A 27,436-nucleotide genomic window follows, 5' to 3' on the forward strand; every position below is an offset into this window, starting at 1 on the left:
CCAGAATTAGATTCTTAAATCATGCTGATTGTTCTTTGGAGTGGGGAGAGGAGGAATTTGGGAACTGTTCTTTAGGGCAGCACACGAGGAGTTAATAAGAAGTAAGAGGAAGAACATCTGGGGAATTCTTTCCTTGCTCAATAACTATCCTGACCACCAATTCAAAAACAAGCACACACCCAGGCAACTGGGCTATATGTATTTAAGTGAAGCAGCTGATCAGTTATACTGGGAACTTCAGAGCATCTTGCAAAGAATACATAGGAGAAGACTACAGAGCTTCAAGACATAGATCGCTTCCAAGCACATGATGATGCTGAGACTGCTTCAGTCTCACAGCCTCTTTTGGCCAGGTTTGTTTTTTCTTTCCTTCTGATAATGGGCTAATTTCTTGTAGTGACATTCACCCTCCCCATTAGGGTTGCCAGGTTCAATCCCTGAGACTGATCCTGTATCTTTGGACTGCCTTCAAGTCGATCCTGACTTATGGCAACCCCATGAATAGGGTTTTCGTGGTAAGCAGTATTCAGCGGGGGGTTACCATTGCCTTTCTCTGAGGCTGAGAGGCAGTGACTGGCCCAAGGTCACCCATGGAGCTTCATGGCTGTGTGGGGATTCGAACGGTTGGAATTTGGCATGATGTGCATGGGCCCTGACTGGATCCCTGATGAACAGCAGAACTTTAATTGTAAAACGTGAATTTGCTGGTATGTGATTGAACTCCACCTGAAAATAGTGACAGTCTGGAAGTGCCCTACTGCACATGAAAAACTAGAAGCCATAAACATGAAAAACCAACTGAAACTGTTACTTAGGGTTGATTTACCTACGCATGTTTATCATGTGATGACTGCAACTTCAAATGATGAGTGTGAGAAATAGGAATGGAACATCACAGATAGGATACCATGGTCAGACCTTTCATTTTACCTCACATAATCGGAAACACAGTTGTTTCTTAGTATGTCAGTTCAGGCAATCAGCTTCCAGTTTCCCAGAGTACAATAATCAAGCAGATGACCACACATGTGTGCCCAAGAACTTTAGTCTATTTGATAGCTACTCTGAAAAAGCGAATGTGGTTTGCTTCTCATTTCTCCGACTATAGGAATCTGGAGTTTGACCATTTTTTTGGTCAGAGCAGAAGACACTCAAGAGAGAAACCATTTTCCATGTTGTGTGCCAGGACCTCAAGGCCCTCCTGGGCTCAACGGAAACCCTGGTCACAATGGATACAATGGAGAGAAGGGGAACCAGGGGCAACAAGGTAATATTTTATGCCAATTTGATAGGAATTACTTTGCCCCATATTGCCTTGACAATTGAACTGCTGGAATTGCAGAGATTAAGAGCACAAGCCTATACATGTTTCCTCAGAAGCAAATCCCACTCTGTTCAATGGTGATTACTTCCAGGCAGAGAGGGACAAATCAGTCTATTTCCATTCCATGTCCTTTCTTTGAGTTCCTTAATAAATCTGTTTCTTCCCATTTCTCATCAATCCGAAGAAAAATTCACATTTTAATGTTTAAAATGTTTTTCTCTCAAAATACACAATTCTGTATTGCTATTGTTGTTTAATGTTATTAGGGAGTTGTTTAATGCTATTATTATTATAAAGGGAGCCCAAGGTGCCAATTCTAAACATTTAGAATGTCTTACACATTTCTAAATGCATTTTGATAATTCTTTGGAGACGAGAACTTCACCAGAAGAGATTAACAGCACAAGCTTATGCATGCTTACTCAGAAGCAAATCCCACTCTGTTTAATGGGTAGCTAAGTCCCAATCCACACAGTGCTGGAGGTGTGGATCAGTTCATAGAATCACAGCGTTAGAAGGGGACTCAAAGGTCATCTAGTCCAAACTCCTGCCAATGCAGGAAGTCCACTACCACAGTTCCCCTGATAGTTTGAGTGCTCATTTAAAAATTCATGAAGATGAAATTCCTCAAACATCTTTACTCCTATGTGCAGGATTGCAACACCAACATGGTCACATCCACACCATACATTTAAAGCATTATTATATCACTTTAATAGTCATGGAGAATCCTGAGAACTGTAATTTGTTAAGGGTGCTAGGAACTGTAATTCTAAGAGGCTAGCATTCTTAACGAGCTACAGTTCCCAGGATTCTCCATGACTGTTGAAGTGGCATAAGAGTGCTTTAAATGTATGGTATGGATGTGACTTAAGATATGCAACACCAACATCAGGTTTCCTCCTGCAAAGCAGCAGAGAAGGGACTGATTATCTCTGTTCCACCCACCAAAGACTTCCTTGAAACTTTTACCCTCAGCTCCTTCCCCACTTTACAGGTTTCCAGACCCACCCATCTGGGACACAACATGAGAGCTCCTTTGCTACTTTTGATTCTTAATTTGCTGCAAATGACTCCTCATCCCACAAATTGCAAAGAAGCTATTGCTGGTGTTACGTTACACAAGAATCCCCCATAATATGCAGTTAGAATCATTATTGGGCTTTCTTGATACAATACGAAAAACCTCTAGATCAGTGATGGGGAATCTGTGGCCTTCCAGATGTGGTTAGACTCCAGCTCCCATCAGGCCCAGACAGCTTGGCCAATTAACAGGGATGAAGGGAGTTGCAGTCGAGCCACAACAGGAGGGCCACAAATGCCCTACCCCTGCTCTTGATGGAGGACAATCTCAGCCCCATCTATGAATGTTAAAGAACACTTTTTTGGGGTGAATGAGTATTTTGCTCCAGAAGAGGTTGCATAGTGCTTGGAAACCAGAATATGTTGTACTGTGTGAAGACCAAACAGTTTCTTTGATCAAAGAGCTTCTGGCTATCTTGAATGGAAATTGAGCTCTGAGGGAGTTACGCTTGCAAAGAGACTTATACTTCAAGAATGGAAGGGAAAATACCCACCATCACTACTCAGTGGCCTGAAGATCTTTCTACATTTGAAGATTATTCTGCCACAAGAGTGGCTGTATACTATAGTCAGCATGGATTTTTCGCATTCTGCAATGTTAAATTGAAAATACCCCATGACATTCTGATGCTTCCCATAAGCTCATTTCAAAACAAAACCTTACAAAACCTGTAGTCCAGAACTCAGAAATGCTTGCTTAACAATCCTATAAATTTTCATGGCAATACACAAAACAGTCAGAGAGAACAGAGAGTTAAAAGTGTAAAAAGAGAGAGAGAAAAACCAGACTCCTTTTGGACTTTTTTGTCAGAGTTCTCATAATCTGTTGAAATTAACTAAAAATCAGCCATGTTCACAGAGTACCTGTAATCCTAATACTGACCTTGCCCCATACTCTGACCTTCATCTTCTGTAGTTTAAAAGTTTAAAAAATGTCTGGCTAATTTTTAATGTAAGAAATTTTGGCTTGAATTCAATGATAGTGTGGGGCATGCTCAGTACAAACCAACTGTCAGTGTTCTAAAAGCCAGACTCCCAGCTGCTGGGCTTGCCTAATCATGGGGCCATTCCCACACCAGACCTTTATTTCACTTCAGACAGTCATGGCTTCCCCCAAAGAATCCTGGGAATTATAGTTTGTGAAGGGTGCTGAGAGGAGGCTCCTATTCTCCTGACAGAGCTCCAGTGGCCAGAGTGGTCTAACAGTCAGCCACTCTGACTAAAGCTCTGTGATTGGAACAGGGCATCTCCTAGCAACTCTCAGCACCCTTCACTAAGTACACTTCTCAGAATTCTTTGGGCAAAGCCATGACTGCCTAAAGTGAAATAACAGTCTGGAGTGGATATGGACATAGACAGCTTTGGTTTAAATTTGGGTGGGAGGCTACGTGCACCTGCTGTAGAATAAAAAGGTGGGGGAAACGCTGAAAAGCAATGATACTGTTCGCAATATTTTACTTTTGGAAAGGAAAGGGGCTTTCCCTCTGCCCAGTGCCCACCCACCCAATCTCCTCCCCTCCCCCTCCCCTTCCTGCCCTCCTCCTCCCCCGGCCACCCCCAGGTCAGTTTTACCTATCTTAAGCATGACTGCACAGGAGTAAATCCCACTGAACTCAAAAAGCATGCAAATGATCAAACATGCCCTTTATCCCCTCCCTCTTGCCCCTTCCCTCTCCCTTCCTTTACCCCTCCCTTCCCCTCCCCCCTCCCCTTCCAATCCCCTCCTTCCCCCTCCTCCTTCCCCTCCCCTCTGCCCTCCCCCTGCCCTCCCCCCCATGGTCAGTTTTACCTATCCTAGGACTATGACCTGGGAGACCAGGGTTCAAATCCCCACATAGCCATGAAGCTCACTGGGTGACCTTGGGCCAGTCACTGCCTCTCAGCCTCAGAGGAAGGCAATGGTAAACCACCTCTGAACACCGCTTACCATGAAAACCCTATTCATAGGGTCACCGTAAGTCTGAATCGACTTGGAGGCAGTCCATTTCATTTTCAAGCATGATTGCACAGGAGTAAATCCCACTGAACTCAATAAGCATGCAAACGATCAAACCTGCCCTCCCCTCCTCCTCCCTCCCATCACCTCCCTTTTGCCCCTTTCCTCCAATTTCTTTCATCTCTCCCGTTCTAATCCCTTCCTTCCCCTCCTACTCCTTCTGCTCCCCATTCCCCTTTTTCCTTCCCTCTACTCTCCCATCTCCCTCCTCCTCCCCCCATGGTCAGTTTTACCTATTCTAGCCATGATTGCACAGGAGTAAATCCCATTGAACTCAATAATCATGCAAATGATCAGACCTGCCTTTCCCCTCCCCTCTTCCTTCTTCCTCCTCCCCTGCCCTTTCCAGGCTGCCCTCCCCATGGTCAATTTTACCTATCCTAAGCATGATTGCATGGGAGTAAATCCCATTGAACTCAATAAACATGCAAATGATCAAACCTCCCCTCCTCCTCCCCTCCTGCCTGCTCCCCTCCCCCTCCTCCCCTCCCCATCCCATGTGGTCAGTTTCACCTATCCTAAGTATGATTGCACTGGAGTAAATTCCACTGAACTCAATAAGCATGCAATGATCAATCCATTCTCAGCAAACTTGCACAGGATCCCATTTCTTACCTCTTGGACTAAAACGCAGGGAAATTCACTAATAGGCAAAAAAAACCTTGCAGTTTAAGGATGTACCTTTAGACAACAGATATTTCTATCAAACTTAAAAAAGCAGGGAATTTGGGCAGCTATAGTGAAGGCACTAGGGGGCAGGAGTCTATATTAAAACATTAAGATTAAAATTAAAAAAATAGAGCACACGCAGAATTTTGCTAGAATATATTTCACCTCCCACTGTTTTATCTTGTGCAAACTGAAACACTCCTCATGTCCACTGGAAACTATTCTGCAGAACAGTCAGTGCCATTTTTCCACAATTGTTTTTGGAGCATTCTTTAGTGTTGCAAAGTGTTGCTGTACTTCACATATTCACAGAAACAGAAGCAAAAGAAAATGATTTACTATAGGAAACTTCACTAAAATTGTAAAGTAAATCAAATATATTTAAAGTAACTATCTGAACGATATGAACTGTTTTAATATAGCTGCGTCCTCCCTGCTGAAACAAGATCAGCACAGCACATGTCGTTTCTGTTATATGACTGCAGGCATTGCCACCACTCACCATATGCTCAGAGGCACATGTTACCAAATTCTGACAAGCTACACAGCAAGTGGATTTTACTGTGAAACACCAAACCAAATGGTGTTTGCATTTTGACAAATTTGTAGGGCAGTACAATATCTCAGAGAGGAGGTCAGATCTCCTGCTCCCCTGGGGCATTCACTATAGCTGCCCAATTTCCCTGCTTTTTAATGTTTGATAGAAATATCTGTTGGCTATAGGTACATTCTTAAACCACAAGGGTTTTTTTGCCTATTAGTGAATATATCTTATAATTGTCAATATCATTTAGGTATCTTTTGGGACCTATGGGCAGATTATATATATATATATATATATATATATATATAAAACAATGCATATATGTTTAAGTTATATATATAAATGCATATACATATATGTACCGGTGATTTATTTTTATTGTTAGGGTGGGCTAATTATTTCCTTTTTGTTATATTTGACACACACACAGAGACCGAGACAGACATAGAGTCTTTCAGAAGCCTCTTTGCTATAATAACACTTTCTGCTAAGTTATTTTTTTCTCTTCCTCTTGGTTCTTCTTCAGGTGCTCCAGGTGCTCCAGGTGCTCCTGGACTGCCAGCTGCTCCAGGAAAACTAGGACCAATTGGTCCAAAAGGTGAAAAGGGTGAACCTGGTGTCCCTGGCCTTCCTGGAATATGTCAGCCACAACAGAAATCTGCCTTTGCTGCACATCTGGGCAAAAATTATCCTTCACCAAATCAGCCCATTGTGTTTCACAACATCTTCTACAACGAGCAGCGACATTTTGATGCAGCTTCGGGAATTTTCACCTGCCAAATCCCAGGAGTCTATTTCTTTGGCTACAACATGGAGGCATACAAGAATTCAAAAGTTCTACTGATGAAAAATGGTGTAGAAGTGATAGGATCCTATCAAATTACCTCAAATGCTTATGAAAACATGTCCGGAAGTACAATCCTTAAGTTAGAGAATCAAGACAGGGTATATTTAGTAACAGGGCAAGATTTTAATGGGGTAACACACACTAGTTACTTTTTGGGTTACCTCCTATTTGAATCTTAGATTATGAAGAGCCCTGGATCCTGGCTTTTTGTAATCAAATTCAGGGCACCAAAAGCTGATTTATGAATCAAATTGTGTTGACTGTAGTGGCAGAATGTGATTCACTTTCTTACATGGAGGACTACCCACAGTTATTGAAATTCATGTTCAGTTATTGGATAATTCCAACCTCCTGATCCAAATTTGCTGGGTGATGTCAAGGGATGTATAGTATTTACATTTTAGAAAAAAGCTTTTTCTTGTGTGTGTGGGGATGGTGGTGGAATTGCCTTTGGATTACTTTTTCTTTTCTTGCTGCTATCTGCTCTGCCCTGCTTTCGCATGCTTTCCCAAACTGAAAGCTTCAGGCCTACCCACTTGTAGGAAACTTAGAGTAATAATATACAAGAGTAATAATATGTACGTAGTGGGCTGGAGGGAGTTAGGAGGAAAACATGGCTTCTTCTGTTAGTTTATATTTGCATTGTTTCAATTAATTAGCTTATGTGAATATACATATTACATCACTTTAAGATATTTTTCAAGTTATTTAAAGTTGCTGTAATGTCAAAGTATTGTCTTTGTTTGGTTTTCTGCCAATCCCATAATAACATTAAGTTTATTCAAACATTACCAATGTAACTTTCAGTTGTTATTTTATTTTGTTCCATCATTTATGATTGTACTATGGTTTTTCATTACAAAATCTAATTCTTATGAACTTTACACCTTTAATAAACCAATGTATTCATTTCAGTTATAATTTGGAATTTGCAGTTTTTAGTAATAAGTTATGTTTACCTCCCTGTCCGACTGGGTTGCTGCTGAGCAAACAGAACCAGGGTGATGAATCAATGAAGGCTGATTCATGGGCCAGAGTTTGGCAGTGTATGCATGGGCCTTCATGGGGTCCACTAATTTAGAATTTAGAAACTTATTTTCAACTGCCAGCAAACAGCCTTTTTAAACTGGAAGTCCTAGGGGCTGAACCTTGGCTCTTGTGCATATGAAAGCAAGGCATGTATTACACTCTTAAATTATGTTCACTTTTCTATGCTCCCTAGGATCTCTGGAAGTTGACCCTATTTCTTCAGGTCTCATAATTTGAAAACCTGGAACACCGACAAAACTGAGGATAGCTTTCCTATGGCTTATAGCTAAATAAATAAAATCATTACCTACCTACCTACCTACCACTGAGGACAAAACTTGCTTACTGCAACTGTGAAACTCCACCTCAAAGTACAAGTGATGCAGAGTTCTATTATCCTTCCAACTCCTTTTTTGCCTCTGAGCAGGACAGGTAGGGAGAGACTACATAACTGTTACCTCTCTAGTCATTTTTCTACTTAAACTGTTTTTTTTAACCTGCGGGGATAAGACACAGGAGAGTCATGGTAACCGGGCTAGACAGCCCCACCTGCTGGCAGGCAAGCAGGGTGAGGAAAGGCCCCTCCTCTTTTTCTACCCAGAGGCTTACTTTTATTGTTGAAGTGAATCTGGCAACCTCTGCAAAGCAGTGCATTCTGGGCCTGCTTCGGAAATGCTTCTGCTGCATAGAAACCATGGTTTGGGATCAGATGTGAGGTACGTGGGTGTGTGGGTATGGAAACTTTGCTGCATACCTACTTGGAAGGAACCAGTCAACGTAGAACTTCAATCTGCCTGGCAAAAAGTAATTTCCCTATGCAGGTCTTCACCAACCTCATGCCTTCCAGATGTTTTAGGGGTCAATTCCCACCAGCTCCAGTCAGCAAGTGCTGGCTGGGGTGGTGGGAATTGAAGTCCAAATCACCTGAAAGGCACGAGTTTGGAAACAGCTGGTCTAAGCAAGGGAAAACATGAGGCAGGCAGTCAAACAGAATTCAGCCCTTGTTCTTGACTTGAGAGACAGCATTCATCGGACAGCATGCATGCGCGCACACACAAAAACCCCTTCCAATTAGGGCTGGACAATTTGTAAACTGCACTGACTGTTCAAAACTGTGTTTGAGGCCTGTTCAAAAATGGGACTAGGTCTGGTTAACCAAAGTGTACCAGTCCTACTATTAGGGGTATGTGGCAAAGAGCCCAAGGGACTGAGAGAAGGGTATAGCAGAGATCAAGAGAAAGGTGAAGGAAAGCCAGCTGTGCAAGGAAATTGGAGCTGCTGGCATTTACACTTTTGCCCCAGATATAGTTCACTTTGGTGGCCACACATCCATTCCAAAACAAACAGCAAACCAATGTGTTTTTTTTTAGACAATCCCATTTCCATTCACACCATGAACAGCAACATTTAAAACAAATGTGCACAAAAATGTTGTGAATCCTATGGAGAACATCAGAAAAGTCTTGCTAGATCAGGCCAAAAGCCTGGACCCAATGGAGTGTAATAATGCTGTTTGGAATGTAATAATGTAAGACCAATCACCAACATCCCTTTCTTGGCAAAGGTGTGGAGAAGATGGTTGTGGAGCAACAACAGGCATTCCTGGATGAGGCTGATTGCCGATCCACTACAGTCTGAGTTAAAACCCGATTTTGAAGCTGAATCAGCCTTTATCATGAGAGAGAGGGGAGTGCAACCCTGTTATTTGTGCTCAGTCTCTCAGCAGCTTTTGATACCATTGACCATGGTATCTTTCTGGACTAACTCAGTGGGATAGGTATTGGGGGCACCGTATTAAGGTGGTTCCACCCTTACCTTCAGGGTCTCATCCAGACAGTAACACTGGGTAAGTACTTCTCGGCCCCCTGGCACTTGTGCTATGGGACTCTGCAGGGTACTATTCTCTCCCCAGTGCTATTTAACATTCATATGAAGTTGTTGGGAGCGGTCATTAGAAGTTTTGGAGCAAGGTGTCAGCAGCACACTGATGACACACAGCTCTATTTCTCCATAACATCTGGAACAGGAGGGGCTGTGAATGCTGTAGTGGACTGGATGAGGGCCAATAAACTGTCTTTGAATCCTGAGAAGACAGAGGCTCTTTGGGTGAGTGGTTTCTATGTCTGGCAGAAAGGCAAGTTACCTGTACTGGATGGAGCCACACTCTCTCTGAAGGGGTAAGTGCATAGTTTGGTGATATTTCTGGATACATCTTTGTCACTAGAGGCTCAAGAGTCCTCTGAGGCTAGCAGTGTCTTTTACCAGTTTCAGACCATTCCTGGACAGGGATAGTGTGACCATTGTAGTCCATGCATTGGTAACCTCGAGGCTGGATTACAGTAGGGCCCCACTCATATGGCAGGTTAGGTTCCAGGCCCCCACCAGAAAGCAAAAACTGCTGAAAAGCAGATCAGCTGTAGCACGGGGGTCTGGAACCTAACCTGCTGATCGCACCAGAGGAGGAGAAGATCAGATCTTCCCCTCCTTGGGCACGATCAGCTTGAGCGGAGTCTGATCGCGCCAGAAGAGGAGAAGATCGGCTGTAGCGAGCTACAGCTGATCTTCCCCTCCTTGGGCACGATCAGCTTGAGCGGAGTCTGATCGCGCCAGAAGAGGAGAAGATCGGCTGTAGCGAGCTACAGCTGATCTTTCCCTCCTTGGGCACAATCAGCTGGAGTGCACGAGTCTGACCACCCCCGAGGAGGATAAGATCAGCTGTAGCATGCTACAGCTGATCTTCCCCTCCTCCAGTGAGATCAGCTGGAGTGTGGGGAGCTCCAGCCCCCCTCCAGCTGATCACCCTGCTGGTGCCGTATTAACGGAATGCCAAAAGCGGGGTGCCAAAAAGCAGGGCCCTACTGTACTACCATGTGCTCCATGTGGGGTTGCTCTTGGGCAACTTCAGCTGATGCAAAATGCAGTGGCCTGGCTGCTGATGGGGGCACATGGCTGATGACATGTGACACCTGTTTGGTATTTTAAAAATATAAAATGAAATAGGAGCTAAGTTTCGTGGTCCTATTTCTTAGCAGAGATATAAATGCAAGCAGCAGAGTGAGAATGTAAACCAGCCCACCTTTCCCTAGGCATAAATGACAGCAGACACAACCTTCTTAGGTAAAAGATAAATGATATTTACTCAAGGCCTTTCATATGTTCAGAAACATAGGCTCTAGCTTCAATGAAAGAAAAAGTAAAAGTCTTAGTCCATCTTAGTCTTTTGTAGTGATGCTCTCAGAGGAGAGCATCTGCCACGCGACTTTTCTCAGAGGTAAAAGGATCATTAATGGAGATTATTCAGGAATCCCCAGGACAAAGGAGGAGGAAGCCAGGTAACTAATCCCACCCATTAGGAAGTTACATCATGGTAAACAGATACATGGGATGTTTCCCCAAATATCCCTTAAAGGGAACATCTCCCTTTCACAAGGAAACATGCAAGTTTGCCTATTCCAACAACACCATTGTTAAAACATCTGCATTGGCAGCCTATCTACGACCAAGCCAGGTTCAGGGTCTTTGTATTAATTTACAAATTCCTAAACAACTTAGGTCCAGGGTACCTAAGGGATCACCTGAACCCTTATATTCCAGTTCAGTCACCGAGATAATCTGCAGGAGCATCATTGGTCATGTTTCAAGTTGGTGAGGCTCATTTGACGACGACAAGTAATCGAACCGTTAGTGTAATCGGCCCAGTTCTGTGGAATTCTCTGCTAATAGCAGTTCAGCAGGTTTCTTCTGTTCTGACTTTTAAACACCTGCTGGAAACTTTTCTATGCCACAAGGCTTATGAGAAGATGTCTTTCTGCAATAGTTAATGATTTCTGATTTTAAATTTTTATGTGCTTTTATAAAGTATTTCTATGTTATAAACCGCATTGATTTTTTTATGAATAGTGGTATATAAATAGTTTGTATGTATGTATGTATGTATACACAAATAAATAAACCTAGTTCAGCATCCTGTTCTCCTACAGCGTTTGACATCTAGTTGAGCACTATGGAAACAGGCTGCTGGACTAGATGGGCCTTTGGCCTGGTCCAGCAGGACTCTTCTTATGGGAAGCCCACAGACAGGCCCTAAGTGCAAGAGCTCTCTTCCCACTTGTGCTTCCCAGCAACTGGTATTCAGAGGCATACTATCTCTAACAAAAACAAAATCCAGAGAGACACTCTGAAAGTCATTGCAAACATTGAGGTGGAACCCGGGATCAGTTTTGGATATGGCCCCAAAGAACTGGAGGGAATTATTTATCATTCAGCATGCCCCATTTCAAAAAGTCAGTGCACATCTTTGTAAATTTCATTTTACAAATATGCATCTTGAAACTTTTGTTTGGGGCTTTTGGGGGGCTGCCACTCTGTGAAAGGTGAAACATTTCCAAAAAGGTAGAGATCTGCTCATCAGACATAAAAGCTGGGAAAATGCACACACAAAGAAACGTAACCAAGAACTGTCGGAACTGATGCCCAAACAAGCCAATGACATTTTGCATGACCGAAAAGAATGTCCTTGGTTTCATTTCTGGGGGAAAAAATTGACATGAACTAAAAAAAAAAAAAAAGTGGCATTGATGCAAAGCTAGAATGGATCTATTCCCCTGGTGCTAAATTGTACTGGGTGAAAATATCGACTTTGCATCTTTTGATGCATGCCCCATGCTTGACACTGACTTGCCATTTTCTCAGACTCCTGGGGTGATTATTTTGATTAAGTGTTTACATAAATCCTGTCCCTGCTGGAATCTAATTGGCAGGAAGGCAAAGGAGAAAAGGCAGAAGAAACCTGTGCTGCAGCAGGAGCTGAAGATATATGAGACCTACTTACAAGCTTCAATGAAAAATAGGAGAATAACGGCACCAGTTTTACATGGAATTTGATGTATGGTTCCATATGTCTTAAAAACTTGGCAAACATGCCCTCATATGGCTTAGAAATATGAGAGATTTATTGCATTCTAATCACTAGCTCCCTGTTACCACCAGCAGCTTCATTCCCCTATGGAAAGCAAGGCCCTGCCCACTGCTTTCCCTGTTCTTATCATTCATCTATAAGTGAAGGGCATAGACAGCACTTGGAAAAATACACTCCCTGCCTGTGGAGGCTGGTGGTTCCAAAGTCAGTGAGGCACTGAATCCGTACCAGATTTTAGTCCGAACTGCCAAGGAGCTACCCAAGGTGCTCAGCTCCATTGACATTGGAGACACCAGTCTCCACCGCTTCCTGCTCTCAGTTTTGTACCTGGTTCTACTCCCTGTCTCAGCAAAGGATGTTTTACATTATAGATAGCTTGATTTATGAGATCCATTGACAGGAGGATGAAGGAGAGACAGAAAACTGTGACCAAATAAGATGCATCATGAACATAGGAATGAATCAGGAAGTACGAGTGCCTCATGTTTTCCAACTCTATCACATGTCATGAGTGGTAGTGTGTGAACATGATCAGGTTTTTTTGTGTGGTATTGTGTATGTGAGAATTGTTGTTGTTATGTGCCTTCAAGTCGATTACGACTTATGGTGACCCTATGAATCAGTGACCTCCAAGAGCATCTGTCATGAACCACCCTTTTCAGATCTTGTGAGTTCAGGTCTGTGGCTTCCTTTATGGAATCAATCCATCTCTTGTTTGGCCTTCCTCTCTTTCTACTCCCTGCTGTTTTTCCCAGCATTATTGTCTTTTCTAGTGAATCATGTCTTCTCATGATGTGTCCAAAGTATGATAACCTCAGTTTCATCATTTTAGCTTCTAGTGACAGTTCTGGTTTAATTTGTTCTGGCACCCAATTATTTGTCTTTTTTGCAGTCCATGGTATGCGCAAAGCTCTCCTCCAGCACCACATTTCAAATGAGTTGATTTTTCTCTTATCCACTTTTTTCACTGTCCAACTTTCACATCCATACATAGAAATCGGGAATACCATGGTCTGAATGATCCTGACTTTAGTGTTCAGTGATACATCTTTGCATTTGAGGACCTTTTCTAGTTCTCATGGATGGAAAATGAGTGTAAGAATGGGGTATATGAGATCTTGGTAGTGCATGTCTGAATGGGCTCTGTACATGTGTGTGTAAGCCCCATATATGTGTGTGAGGAAGCCCCACTGATGACAACATGTATTTTTGAGCAAACATCTCAGTTGCTTTCAGTTACTGATGAAAGAGGTCTCCTGGCTCATCTCATAATTTACTCAGCTTTCCTGAGCTTTTTTGAGACCTCTAAGATTTTTTTATAAAAGCCTAAGAGTTCTCCAAGGAAGCTCAGAATGATAGCACACCTCGGGGATCCTTCCAAGCCTTCTCTACCAGTTCTACCCTTCCCAAACAAACTATCACTGAAGGAGAGACTTGGCAGTAGGGAAAGCTGGCTGGTGATGTATACCTTATTTTTGAGGTCTTGACCCTCTTGAGCGTGTTCAGGAACATCCATTACCATTGAGGTGCATGGGAATTACATTTTCCAATGCTTCGTGGTGCTATGAATGTACTAGGAGCCACTGGCAGCTAAAATTACCACGCATCTCAGCAACATTAGTTCTGCTTCACATCCAAGACTTAAGGAAGTTGCCTACAAGGTCCCCACTGTCATCAACAAGCTTATTGCTGATTCTTTCCCTCTTCAGAAATAAATTTGCTTGGGAAAAGGGGGATGATAGGAGGACTGGCTGAGAGTGAGCCCATTATGATTCAGGCCCAAACTTTGGTGGAGTTGTAGTGTTACAAACAATACGCCCCAGTCCCTTTTAGGGATCCTGGTAGCTTGAATCCTCTCCCAATACTCACCCAATAGAGCTCAAGAACGAACGAAACAAGATGGAGGATAGAGTATATTTATTTCTAACATGTGCACGTGGAGAAGGGCCAAGCCAGTTCTGACAGACTCTGCTGTGCTGGCCTTTTTATAAGCTTTATTTTACTAATTATTCATGCATCAATTTCATCACATCTACATCATAACTACATCATTAATCCATGCCCATTTCCTCCTAATAACCATATTTAGAAGTTGTTTTTCACACTTGTTATCTTGTTATGTTCATCTTAGCCTTGTACATGTGCAACATAGTCTGATACTTTCTTCGGCATAGGTGCATTTGCAACTAAAAGCCTGTGAGAATACAGTTATCTATTTTGCAGACACAGCTTTAAACAAACAATGGTTCTGCAATTCATCAACTAGCATTTCTCTTTACACACACACAAGTAAATTAACTGTCAGCATTTTAGCACAAGCAATGTGATTCTCAATACATTTCTACTATGAATTCAAAACAGCAAAACAGGCCTTAATACTCCTTTTTACTTTGACTATGCAAAGAAAGCTTAATTGAACAAAATATGTTATTAATTCAAACAGTCAAACAAACAGAATTCAGTGTCACAGTAGATCAGTTGTAATGGATTAGTGGGTAGACTCTTTGAGTTCACCATTGCTAACCTTCCAAACTCCGAACGCTGGCAGCATCACTTTGTAACAACTGAAGTTTACTGGTTTGTGTCCTTTAGCTTATTTCTTCTCTCCTCTTGTTCCAGTCCTCACTTTATTCTTCTTTGTTTTTCCTGCATCTTAACATCTCTCTATAGTTTCTATATTGTTTCCACATTGCAATCTTTTTTGACAATCTTGCAATCTTGTCATTTTCTGAATCCATTGCCCTTGCAAATTTTTTACCTTATCCATATCTTATATTCCTTAAGTGCTTTCAGAAATAATTGTGTAATGACAGATAAAAATTTGACCCAACTTTGTTTTAGAAGGTGCAAATCAAATCTTTTGGAAGGTAAGGGAAAGTATATGTTACACCCACATGTGTGTCACAAAATTCTCACTGCCAGTTTCATCAGATAAAAGCAGCTTTGGGAGAGGGTGTTTCAGTTGGAATTAAGTGGATTTTTGGCACATCCCAGCCTATAGCCTGTCTCTTGCTCCATGGTGGGGTGCTTCCTCTTGTTCCTCCTCTGCATTCTGGCCCTGCTTTGGAGGCTGTTGACAAGGCCTTTGCTCTATTGTTTGGCCTGGGGCCCCCTCCTCTCCTGTTTCCTCCTCCATGGTGGTGGGGGTGGCGGATTGGAGGAGGCCAGGAGCGGGAAGCCTGTTAAAAAAATGATGAGATGATGTCCCGGAGTATCCCAACAAGACTACACACCTGGTAACAGGCAATTAGGAAAAGGCACTGCCACTCATACTAAACAATGTTGGGTTAGATTGATAAAGAGTCTGCCCTGGTTCCTATGTTTCCATTACAGCAGGGGTGGGAAACCTATGGCCCTTCAGTTGTTGCTTGACTACAGCTCTCATCATCCTTGACTATTGACCATGGTGGCTGAGGCTGATGGGAGTTGGAGTTCAACAACATCTGGAGGACTACAGGAGCATCAGAATGTAGGCCACAGATAGCTCAGAGGTCCATCTACACATCTACCCACTAGGGTTGCCAGGTCCATTGCCTGAGACTGATCCTGTATCTTTAGGAGAAGAGAAGGTCAGCCAAGTGCAGGTGAACATAATGATGGTGGGCTGATTAAACAGGAGAAAACATCTTAAGAGAAAGCAGTGTTTACAATCAGGTAGCAAAGAATGACTGGGAATTTAAGTGATGTAGGTTTGTTTCTTGGATCTCCTTTTGTGATCATTTCTAGGGAACTGAGACACCACTGTGACATGATAATGCTACCACTTGATTTTGCCCTTACAAGTCTTGATCATTACTTAAGTAGTTGTAGATCATTTTGCTGCTTAAGTGAATCCTACCACAATGGCTTGATTATATCTATACAACTTGCCATGCTCAATTTGCTTTTACAAATACTGACAAAGAGAACTGCAAATGAGAATATTAAAGGGATTTGAGACCAAATGAACATCAGCACAAGCCTGCCCCTTGACCCTTCTGCTATCACTCCAGAGCTTGGAAAAGTTACGTTTTTGAACTACAACTCCCATCAGCCCCAGCCAGCGTGGCCAGTGGATTGGGCTGATGGGAGTTGTAGTTCAAAAAAGTAACTTTTCCAAGCTCTGCACCTTCCTGTGTTCCAGCATTAAGAACAAACTGGGAAACTACCCTAATCAGCCATGAAAGGTCAGTTGAAAGCAAAAGAAACTACTTACCAGCCCAAAAAAGGAATTACCAATCTAAACATCCAACAGTAGAGGGCAGCAATGGCACATGTAGAACTATCTATAGAAAACCTCCATTGATGTCTTAGGAATGCATATGTGCAAATGCTTTTTAAAAATTAGGTATTTTAACTTGATCAATCTGTCATGGCTTTGGCACAAGGAGAAGAATAGGCATTTATTTGTTCACCATGTGGCCTGAGAGTCAGAGCAAAAATTGACATGATGCTAACTAGGGATGGGGCAAATGTCATTTTTAGTTTCTCTTGGTTCCTCATTTTTCCAGTCTTCAGTTTTCTGCATTTCCACCTCAGTTTGAGAATTAGAAAAAAAAATCATCAGCGTTTTAGTGCAAATTTCTTGTAATATACAAGTATGTATGCAATTTTGCCTAGTAGCAGAGCTTGGAAAAGTTACTTTTTTGAACTACAACTCCCATCAGCCCTAGGCAACATGGCCACTGGATTAGGCTGATGGGAGTTGTAGTTCAAAAAAGTAACTTTTCCAAGCTCTGCCTAGTAGAGCAATTTTTCCCTTATGTAATGCATTTTTATGTTATTTTCACTAATATATGCATTTCTACACACACTTTAGTACAGGCATCTTGCACATATTATTTGGCTAGAGAACTGCATTGCAAAATTCAGAGAAGAGCGATTGTCAAAGGATGGCTGTGCTTCGGTTGTATTGTTTTGAAAAGTGTGGATTAGATGGGCACACCTTTAGACAAGAACTGAACAGAATTTCTGCCTCTTTCTTATACTAATCATCTGATTATGCACTTGCATTAAGGGCTCAGTCTGGATGTCTCTCTCCCCATGGCTGCTTTTTAGTAAACAGAAAGAAGCATGCAAGGGCCAATCAGGTACTTAACATTTCATCTAGTTCAGATTTCAGCAAGCCTCTCTCCCCCCCCCCCCCACAGCCTTAGATCTTGGGATGCACATGGCCCTTCCTAGATGCCATTGCCAAATGATGGAGGCAACTGAAGGAGGTGCTGTGATGCTATCTATGTATGTGGCGATGAATAGCATTATGTGCAAGTTTGAAGTGCTCACCTCCAAACTCATAATGCACTATAGACTTTTCTCTCTATTGTGGTGCCTGCACTACCTGAACCACTTTGCTCTTTGCAAAAATAGAATGAAGTACTTTTCCTGAGAGCTGTGAACTTTTGTGCAATAATACGCTGATCTTTTGAAGAACTAGGAGCTGGCAGCAACTAATGCATGTCTGTTCCATGAATAAAGTAATGTCTGTTCAACTTATTCTGAACTAAAACACATTCCCTAATGTTATGCACTCCTTAGAAAAGATAACATAGCTTGAGATACCTAAAGGTGTTTCTCTGTTAGATTGGCAGGTACACTAAAATAATCTGTAACAGCTGTTGGATGTAGTTTTAGAAAAATCCAGGGACATTGGTGGGTGGGTGGGTAATTGGGGGCAATGCAAAGGAAATGAGAGAGGGCTTAAATGTGAATTTGACTTTTCAATCAAGAAAGACAGTTACAATCAGAGACACTTCAGAGATACAGCTAGTGGTGCATCGAGGGATAAGAACTTTCATCAGACTCATAACAATGATAATTCCTAACTGAGTGTAACACGGGGTTAGCCAGCATGGTGCCTTCAAGATGTTGTTGGACTCCAACTCCCATCAGCCCCAGCCAGCATAGCCAATGGCCAGGATGATGGTAGTCCAACAACTTCTGGAGGGCACTGGGTTGGCGAGCCTTGCTGTTCTACCACTGTGGAGAGGCTCACTAGGGTTTATTCCATGTTGAGATGTACCAGTATGATACCGATTAAAGCATCAGACTGCTAACTGTGTTTAATGCGGTTGCACATCAAAATAACGAAAATAATATCACACTGTCAGACCTCAGACAGCTCTTTCTGGAATCAGTCAGGCATAGAATATGCAGGCACATTGTATTCCTTTCAGATAGTGATCGGATACTTTTATAAAAGCCAGAGGGAAAAAACTCTTTTATAAATGGAAAACAATCTCATCACTGTGAGCTTGGTCCCTGAATTTGTTAGGAGGGCCCACATTTCATTTTGGGGTGGCCAGTCAAGTGTTGCCAAAAATGAGGCTTTGCATCACCAAAAAAAGGGTAGGAAAGTCAAAAGAGGGCACCAATTTGCATAAAATTCACATATGGTAATTTATTTGCATAGATGCAAATATATAAACAATCCCTATAATTTAAATGGAAACACAATACATCCCATCATAGTGGGGAAGACACCAGGTGGCTTGTGTGTGTGTTCAACCTGCTGGCCAGGTGCTGCTAACTGTGGCTGGGCAATGTCAAGGCTCCTGCTCTGCTCACCCTTCCTATGGCTCCTTATCTTTAAACCAGACTTGGACTGGACTGACCTCAAACAGAGGAGACCTCCAAAGAGAGGACAGTCTCTTGACACCACTTTGAAATAGAGGACCGTCCTTTGTAAAGTAAGAGACACGGCCACTCCATTCCATCTTTATTGATGGAGAGCGGAAGACAAAGTACACCCACATGATGTACACACATGCTGCAGCAAGCAACTATAGCCAGATCAAGCGTTGCATTGATTCTGTTGAGTGGCAGGTATGCAGGAAGTTGCCAGGCCACTGGGCCATCGAGCTTTGTACTATCTGCACTGACTGGCTGCAGTTCACCAGGGTTTCAGACAGGGGACTTTCCCAGCACTACCTGGAGGTGCCGAGGAATGAAACGCCTCTCTTTTGAATGCAAAAGATGTGCTCTGCTGCTAAGCTATGGCTCTTCCCCATAAAAACATATGGGGAAAGTGAATGTTTCGGGGGGGATTAATGTCTGCTCTGACTTGCAATGGTTCTCCAGGACCTCAGCCAGAGGTCTTTCACATCACCTACTGCAGCCGGGGCAAGGAACCTTTTTCAGCTTGAGGGCCGCATTCTCAAATGGGCGACCTTCAAGGGGCCTCATGCCAATGGTGGGTGGTGCCAGAGGCAAAACTGAGTGGTGTGATGGTGCTACTCTTCCTTCTGTAGAGTACAACTCCATTCTGCCCATGCAAAAAAGACAGAGGATTCTGCCTGCACACACACATCTCTCCATCCCCCAAGCAAGATGTATGATCACGGTCCAATGACACATTCCAGCCAGAGAAAAGCACTGGGAGAGGGTGTGGTGAATGGCCAATGAGGAGTGTGACCTGGGGAAAGGGGTGTGGCCAAGGGAGGGGGCATGGCCTGGAGAGTTCCAAGGGCTGGATAAAGAGCCCTGGAGGGTCACATTTGGCACCTGGGCCTGAGGTTCCCTACTCCAGTATCACATGATCCCTTTTAAAAAAAATAAACTGGAAGGGCCAGGGACAGAGCCACTGAGCACATGCCTCATCATCCCAAGGTTTCACATCCAACAAAATGGCACAATAGACTTGGCTCACTGCCTGTCGCGAAGCACTCAGGAAGGTGGTGCTGAAGAGAGCTACATTCTGGAGATCAGTGCTGTTAAAAGGGGGCTTGTAAAACAAAGCAGATGTGTTAGTTTATTCTCACCCCAAAAGCATACTCTTACAGTTCATCCACGATGGGTGAGCGAATGGAAAAAGGGTTTGCAGATAGTTCAGGCCACGAAGCTTGCCACATAATTTTAAAATGTAAATTCCTTCGTGAGATGTAACTTGCAAGTAAATGACAAACATAATTTCATGCCCCATTCACCAAAAGGCTCATGAAACTGTAGGTTCTCCCCCTAAAGAATGTAAAAGCCACATGTGTCGTGACTAAACAAAGCACAATTCAAAAGCAAGCCAGGCTAAAAAGGAAACACAAAATGGGCTCACTCTTTTGTCAGTAATCTCTTTAACCCTGCAGTGTGCTGCACATCAGGCTGTATTATATATGCTGCCTTCCTTTTCTTCAGAGTCCAGGTGGCAAACGCACATTGTGTATCATTTCCCACAATGCCTTTCACCATAACCATCTTTTGACCACTTGCTCTTTCAGGGCCCCAACCTTGTGCCCTACAAGACTGCAAATGTCTGATAATGAACATTTCACTTCAGATTTTACACACACCACACAAATGACTAACTGAAATGGTTGCAAAGGAACATAGGAAGATGCCTTACACTGAATCAAACGATTGGTCCATCTAGCTCAGTATTGTCGATGCCGACTGGCAGCAGCTCTCAGGGGTTTTGGGCAGGAGTTTCTTCTCACCCTATGTGGAGATACCAGGGATTGAACCTGGGACCTTCTGCATGCAAAACAGATGCTCTGAGCCACATCTCTTCTCCAAAAGATGAAAATAATCACCATTCTCTTCCCATTTTTGATACTTTTGTCTTTTCATTGCATTGTTCCAAGTCCTTTTTTCAGCTGAGGAACTGCGGGTGGAGGGGACTCTGCAGGAAGCTAGAGGAAATTACTATAGCCCATTACAAAAACCAGTTAGTTGAACAATATTACTCTGTTCCAGCTGCACTTCAGTCTTCTAGTAAACAGTGGCAAGAAGCCACTTTGAGGATACATGCAGGTAGCATAATGTCTGGCCACAATCACTTTGCATTGCATGAAGGACTGTCTCTTTGCTTTGGCGTTTACATTTAAGGCTCAGGCAGCTCTTCGTGTTAAGTGACCCCAAGAGCCACATTTTGGAATATCGACAGCAGCAGGATTAATATGCATTTCCAGTTTTCATAGGATGGCACCATTGGGGAAAAGCGAGACGTGGTCAAAATGCAACCATTATTTCATGAAAATGTTAAGAAAAAATACTGTGCAAAATCCCAGCTTTATACCTATATTAATAGTAAAATTCAGATCTGAACTGTTGTTTAGAGGCCCAGTTATGGTCAGAATCTGGGACTTCACAGATGCTCTCCCCTAGCCTGACTTCCTGGAGCCTCTCGCACTACCATGCCTGACCAATAGGACAGGGAGCATGAAAGGCAGGAGGGCACTGCAACGCAAAGTAACCCTCATCTACAAGCTAGGGATTTGACACTTGAAGATCCACATTCCCAGGCCAGGGAGTGGAGCTTGGGGAGAGTCAATTGGGGACTTTGGTTCACCTCCAGTCTTTGTTGGAGGAATGTGGTCACTTGGGATGTGCCTTGCTGCAAGGCTACAGATGGATCAGTGCATAATGTGAAGATAGGAGTCTGTGTAAACAATGGTTTTGCCATTCATTTCAGAGTCAAATAACATTTTGCATGCATTTACAAATGAACAGTTAAGCACCTTTAAGTCCCATTGATTCCTACTGTCATAAACATTTAAATCATGAAGGCTTTGAAAAGGTCATTATGTATTTAAAGTAATGAGTTTGAAAGTTGATCATTATAGCTTTGGGATAAAGCTCTTATTATTGTAGGCTGATAACACTTGCTTTTAGAAAGTCTGTTTCCTCCAAGCTTTTTTTCTGTTTTTCCCCCCAACAGAATATCATTCACTTCTAAAGGAAATGAGTTCATGGTTTATCATGGCTCAACATTACAAGGAGGAGATCAGAATGTTCCACTTCCATTTTAGATTAACACAATTTAGTGTAGAGGTGGGTAATCTGTAGCCTCACAGATGTTGTTAGCTATAGCTGATAGGAGTTGGTCTAAGAACATCTGGAGGACCACAGGCTAACCATCCCTGGTTTCATGGTGTGTCTGAACCCTAAACATTAGTTAATCTTAATCAGGGGTTTTTTATGTGTGATGGTACTCACCAGTTCGGAGTACTGGCACCTCTTTTTTGGCTGCCTGTGGCAACCATTGGGTGCTGGCACCCACAACACTTTTATCAAGCTATGAGTATAAGCACTTCATTTTTTACCAAAAAAAGCACTGATCTTAACTATGACCCATAGTTTGAAACTAGCTTGTTTACACTTTGTTGTTATGTGCTTTCAAGTCAATTTCAATTTACGGCTACCCTATGAATCAGCAACCTCCAGCATCTTTTATAAACCACCCTGTTCAGATCTTGTAAGTTCAGGTCTGTGGCTTCCTTTATGGAATCAATCCATTGTTTACACTAAACATAGTCAAAAGGCTAGAAAACAGTTGCAGGGAACCTTTGGATCTCCAGATGCTGATGAAGTACAACTCCCATAATCCGTGATCACTGGCCATGCTTGCTGGAGCTGATGGGAGTGGTAGTTCAGCAATATCTGGAGGGACAAACATTCCTCACATCTGTTATAAGAGCTGGTTAATCTAAAATTGAAGCAAAAGCTTCTAAACTGTTTCTTACAGCCATTCCAGAGGAAGAGGGTGAAGAAGAAAGGTGCAAGCCCGATCTCTTCAGCTCATTCTCACAACATGAAACCATGGTTTAGCATTGCATTGCATGTCAAAATAAGCCATGGTTGTGCATTGCATTACTTGGCAATAAGCCATGATTCACAGTGAATGTTCAGTATGCTGATGTAGGCTGCCCAAAATGTTTTTGCTTCACTTCTCTGTAGGGTTGCCAGATCTCTGTTTTTCAGCCTGAGACTCTGGTTTCTAGGGGTCCTCTCCGGCTCTCCGGTTGACTGACCTTAATCTCCGGACTTTCAGCTTTCATTAAAAAAAAAAGTTTCTAGGTGGTCTGGTTCCAGAGAAGCACACCAAAACGTCAGCCGCCCCCCCAACTACTTGGTTGCTCTAATCCCTCCCCTTTCAGGTTTTTAGCCAATAAGACATCAGGGTTGTGATTGACAAGGAATGATAAAGCCAAAACGGTAGACTCACATTGTTTTGTCTGCCTTCAAGTCGATTCCTACTTAGAGGGGCCCTATGAACAAACAGCGTTTTCTTGGTAAGAGGTATTCAGAAGGGGGTTTACCATTGCCTCTCTCTGAGGCTGACAGGCAGTGACTGACCCAAGGCTCAGAAACATGCAGGTTGAATAAGTAAGCTTTCAGTCTTTTTCTCTCCTGTGTGTAGGAGTCAGACAGGTTTAAATTTTGAAGAGGGCAGTATTTTGCAAACTTCCCAAATTGAAGCTTTAACCCTCTTTTCTCTTCTCCCAGGCATTTTAACAGCATTTGAATAACATGTGTTTTTAACTTGCTTATCTGTTTTTATGGGTTTTAATGGTTTAAATTTGTATACTTGTTTCTAATGTTTTTAATTGTTGTAAACTGCCCAGAGAGCTTTGGCTATGGGGCAGTATATACATGCAATTAATAATAATAATAATCTAGTACTTGATTTTCCAGAGTAAACATACCCAGAGTAAACCCCATTGAATTCAGTAGGACTTCTTTTTGAGTAGACATGGTTAGGATTGTGCTGTAAATTGATGGGACTTTTGAATGAACATAGGAAAGAATTGTGTTTGTGTTGTATATTTTTCTCTCCCCCTCCAATCCTATTTTTAAAGCAATTAGGCAGGGCTTACTTAGGTATCACTGTTTTTATTATGTTGGAAAATAATACTGATTTTATTTTTTTAATGTTCTGCAATGATCAACTGGTTTTGACAATAAACTATTATATGGGGTGTATGTATTTTTACATCTCCAATGTGTGTGTGTGTGTGTGGGGGGGGGGGAATCTTTCCAGCAAGAGGTAAGGTTGCAGTCTGGAAACCAAGGCAGCTCACAATAAGAAATAAATCCCTTTAAAATCCAATAACCATAAAAACAAGTATAAACAGTTGCAAAACAGCTCAAAGTGGCATGATTCTGAATTTTCGGTTGCATGAATGAAGTTGCTTATCACTTGAGGTTGCAGTTCTGTCCTTGTTTGAGTAAGCCCCACTGGGACTTGCTTCTGAATAAATAAACGTAGGATTGCTCTATAAATATCTTTACAGGTTGTGTAAATAATAAGTATATTTGATAGTCATGCTTATACAAATTTTTCTTCCTTTATCATATTTTTGGTTTTTGGTTAGGAATCCTGACTGGTTGTGAGATGCTTAGTTTTGTGTCTTACTCATAGGAATCTTGTTGTGGTTGGTATGGTATTGCATTTAAGAAATCATCACTGTCTTTTGTTCTTCTTTTTCTATTTGCATTTCATTTACCTTTATCCTCACTCCCTTTCATCCATAGAAGCAACAACAGTGGTTCCATGTGCTCCGCTCAACCTTCTTAAACTCACTGATTATTCACCTTGTTGTTTGTTTCTTGTCCAATAGTGGTAAAGAGTATTCACATACTGGGCAGTATGGCTGCAATTGTTGTTGTTCGTAATCTACTGCCTATGAAGGTAGACCAAATTATGTGTGCTTTCTCTCTGTCAATTATATTCACTGGAATTGGGTTGGCTGATAAAGTGAGTTTATAGCAGCCCACAGGGGATACAGAAAAGGGTAGAGAATCTTCTTACTCATTACTCAGACCTCTTTCTTAAATGAAGGCTCAAATCTGTAAAGAAATTTGGATGTTAAAAGGTAGGGGCAGGGCATTCCAGGCAGGGGGTTGCCAATCCTACTTTGATATGGATATCTTTGCAAAGGATCCCTTGTCAAGCTTTACCAACAACACAATCTAAACCATATCTACTGAGAAATAAGTCCTATTGAGTTCTATGGGGCTTAGTCCCTTAGTAAGTGTGTTCAGAATTGCAGCTCTTCAGGGGCATCCATCTTTATTTCTGAGTGCTCCCATCTAACATCTCCACAACACTAGGCTCCTTTCTTCCTACAATGGCCTTCTGGTGACTGGCCTGGCCTGGCCTGAGGGCACTTGAACCGTTTTTGCCAGAAGCGAATTGGCTAGATTAAATGTTCCCTACTCAAGCTCAATCTTTTAGCTAAGATTTCTATCTTAATTTCCAATCAGATAAATGTTTTTGTATGAATTGTATGTGCCAAGCAACTGTGGTTGATGCTTAATGACATCACCTAGACCCGCCCCATGATGTCACTTGGACCCACTCTGTGACATCACTTGGACCCACCCCATGATGTCACTTGGACCTGCCCCATGGCATCACTTGGACCCACCCCATGACATCACTTGGGTCCGCCCCCAAAATCTCAGGGTTTGGGATGCTTCTGACCTGGCAACCCTACTTCTCTGAGTGGTGTCACACACTGCAATAAGTCAGACATTGTATCTGTAAAATGAGTCTCTGATAATATACTCATTATACTTCTGCTTTTGTTGCCTTTATAATATCACTATTTTTAGTGCAATCAATTACAACTGAGAAGGAACGACTGTATGAATAGAATGGATGCCTGAGTGAATACTTGGAAAGTAGCTCTGCAAGGTAGCCAAAGAGAAAAACCTCAACAACAGACTGCTGATGGCTATAAACAGGATTTTGGTTGAACCAAAACATTAGATTGAAGGAAAACAACATTCCTTGGAAGATGATATAGCATTTTTCAGGACAGCTGTGCCCATTTGCCAAGAGGCATCCTGATAAGGCCAGAGAAGATGACCCTTAGTCACATATTGAATAATGTCCTTGCAATTCAAAGGATATCTGCAGTCAACACATCAGTTCACTTGCCATGTAGTGAGAGACTAAGGTTGCAACCCAATTCACACTTACCTGGGAGTAAGTCCCATTGAACAAAATGGAGCTTACTTCTGAGTTGGCATGTATTGGACTGCAGCCTAAGTAGACTTGTAAGAGCTTTGGGGGCAGAGCCATTTTGGGGCATAAACCTCTGCAGCACTCCAATGAGCAGTGTGAAGCTTCCATGCTAATCCAGCTTCACCAACCCTCTGTGGTGCGAGACTGGCCTTCTAGTTAGACAGGGCAACTCTCTTTTGGTTACTAAATCTCTGCAGAGCATGCATGAATGTATTGTATAATTGAGAGCTCTCAAATAAATGAAATTAATAAATCATTTTTGCAAACTTGGTCTCTGCACCCTCCTCCTCTGATCCTGGGCAGAAGTGTAGTCATCCAGGGCTGCAGGGGGTTGTAGACCCGTTCCTTTTTTAAGAGCAAAGTTACAGCCAGATCCCTATGTATGCACCAATCGGCATGAAAAGGGAGCATGTTAGCCACTGAGAAGAAACAAGTCAGCCACTGAGAAAAATCTTCTCAGTAGCTAACACAGAGTCTCCCTTTTCATGCTGATTGTTTTATAGGGACATCTGTTGTAGTGGAGTGTAGACTTGGAGATGACATGGAGGTCAAGGGAGAGGAGGAAAAGTGGAAAAGAGGGTGTGGCTGTGACAGAGGCATGGCATGGCTATTATGAAGGGACCGTGCACTTCTAAGTTTGCCGCTACACTACTGATCCCGGGTTGCATTCATGACAGTGGGAGAAAGAAACCAGGAAGATGTCATTAAGCTTGACTTCCCATTGCATTGGATTTGGGGATCATGGCTTGTTGCTCCCAAACAAGTCACGACTGCTAACAAGCATGATAATTAGTTAAACCTTAGTTTGTTGTTGGCTTACAGACTGTGGCTTGTTATAGAGCAAATAAGCCATGATCCTGGACTCAGCTGTAACAGGAAGCCAAAGTCAAAGTTAGCTGACGCTTCCTTGCATGCACCAGTGTAGGAATGATGTGAGAGTGATTAGGCACTGTGCCTCAGTAAACTGCTCATTCACAGTAAACCATGATAAGCCACAAACCAGAGATTATTGTGATGGACAAAGATGGTAATTATATTTCATAAGAGGCCAAAACATATTGGGCTCGATAATTGCAGTGATATTCGTGCTTGCCTAACCAAATGTAGTTATAATGGTCAGCTGAAGAAATAATGTGCATGCTATTAGAAAAAAAGGAACTAACATTTATCTCTGATAAAACAAGATCAGTCCGTTTATCCATACCTAATGAGCTTGTTAAAGTCAATTGGTCAAGAATAAATGTGGAGCTTTATAAAACTCATCTTATTAATGTCACTTCCATTACACATTGATATTTCCTTTCTT

At 42.4% G+C, this 27,436-nt stretch overlaps 2 protein-coding genes across 2 annotated transcripts in view; one reads left to right on the forward strand and one right to left on the reverse strand.

Moving 5' to 3' along the window:
- The first annotated feature begins 214 nt into the window (after nucleotides 1-214).
- LOC133363386 (protein HP-25 homolog 1-like) lies at nucleotides 215-7,281 on the forward strand. Its single transcript, XM_061582782.1, has 3 exons — nucleotides 215-353; nucleotides 1,109-1,267; nucleotides 6,143-7,281. The coding sequence occupies exons 1-3, from the start codon at nucleotides 308-310 to the stop codon at nucleotides 6,640-6,642; spliced, it is 705 nt and encodes a 234-aa protein (XP_061438766.1). The 5' UTR covers nucleotides 215-307; the 3' UTR covers nucleotides 6,643-7,281.
- Nucleotides 7,282-15,370: 8,089 nt separating this feature from the next.
- Nucleotides 15,371-27,436, reverse strand: part of LARGE1 (LARGE xylosyl- and glucuronyltransferase 1) — a 583,138-nt gene continuing 571,072 nt past the window's right edge. The window contains exon 15 of the mRNA XM_061638979.1: nucleotides 15,371-15,589. Coding sequence (XP_061494963.1) covers nucleotides 15,406-15,589 — 184 coding nt within the window. The 3' untranslated portion in view covers nucleotides 15,371-15,405. The remainder of the gene's footprint in view (nucleotides 15,590-27,436) is intronic.

This window comes from Rhineura floridana, chromosome 8 (assembly GCF_030035675.1).
Source record: "Rhineura floridana isolate rRhiFlo1 chromosome 8, rRhiFlo1.hap2, whole genome shotgun sequence".
Lineage (NCBI taxonomy): Eukaryota > Metazoa > Chordata > Lepidosauria > Squamata > Rhineuridae > Rhineura > Rhineura floridana.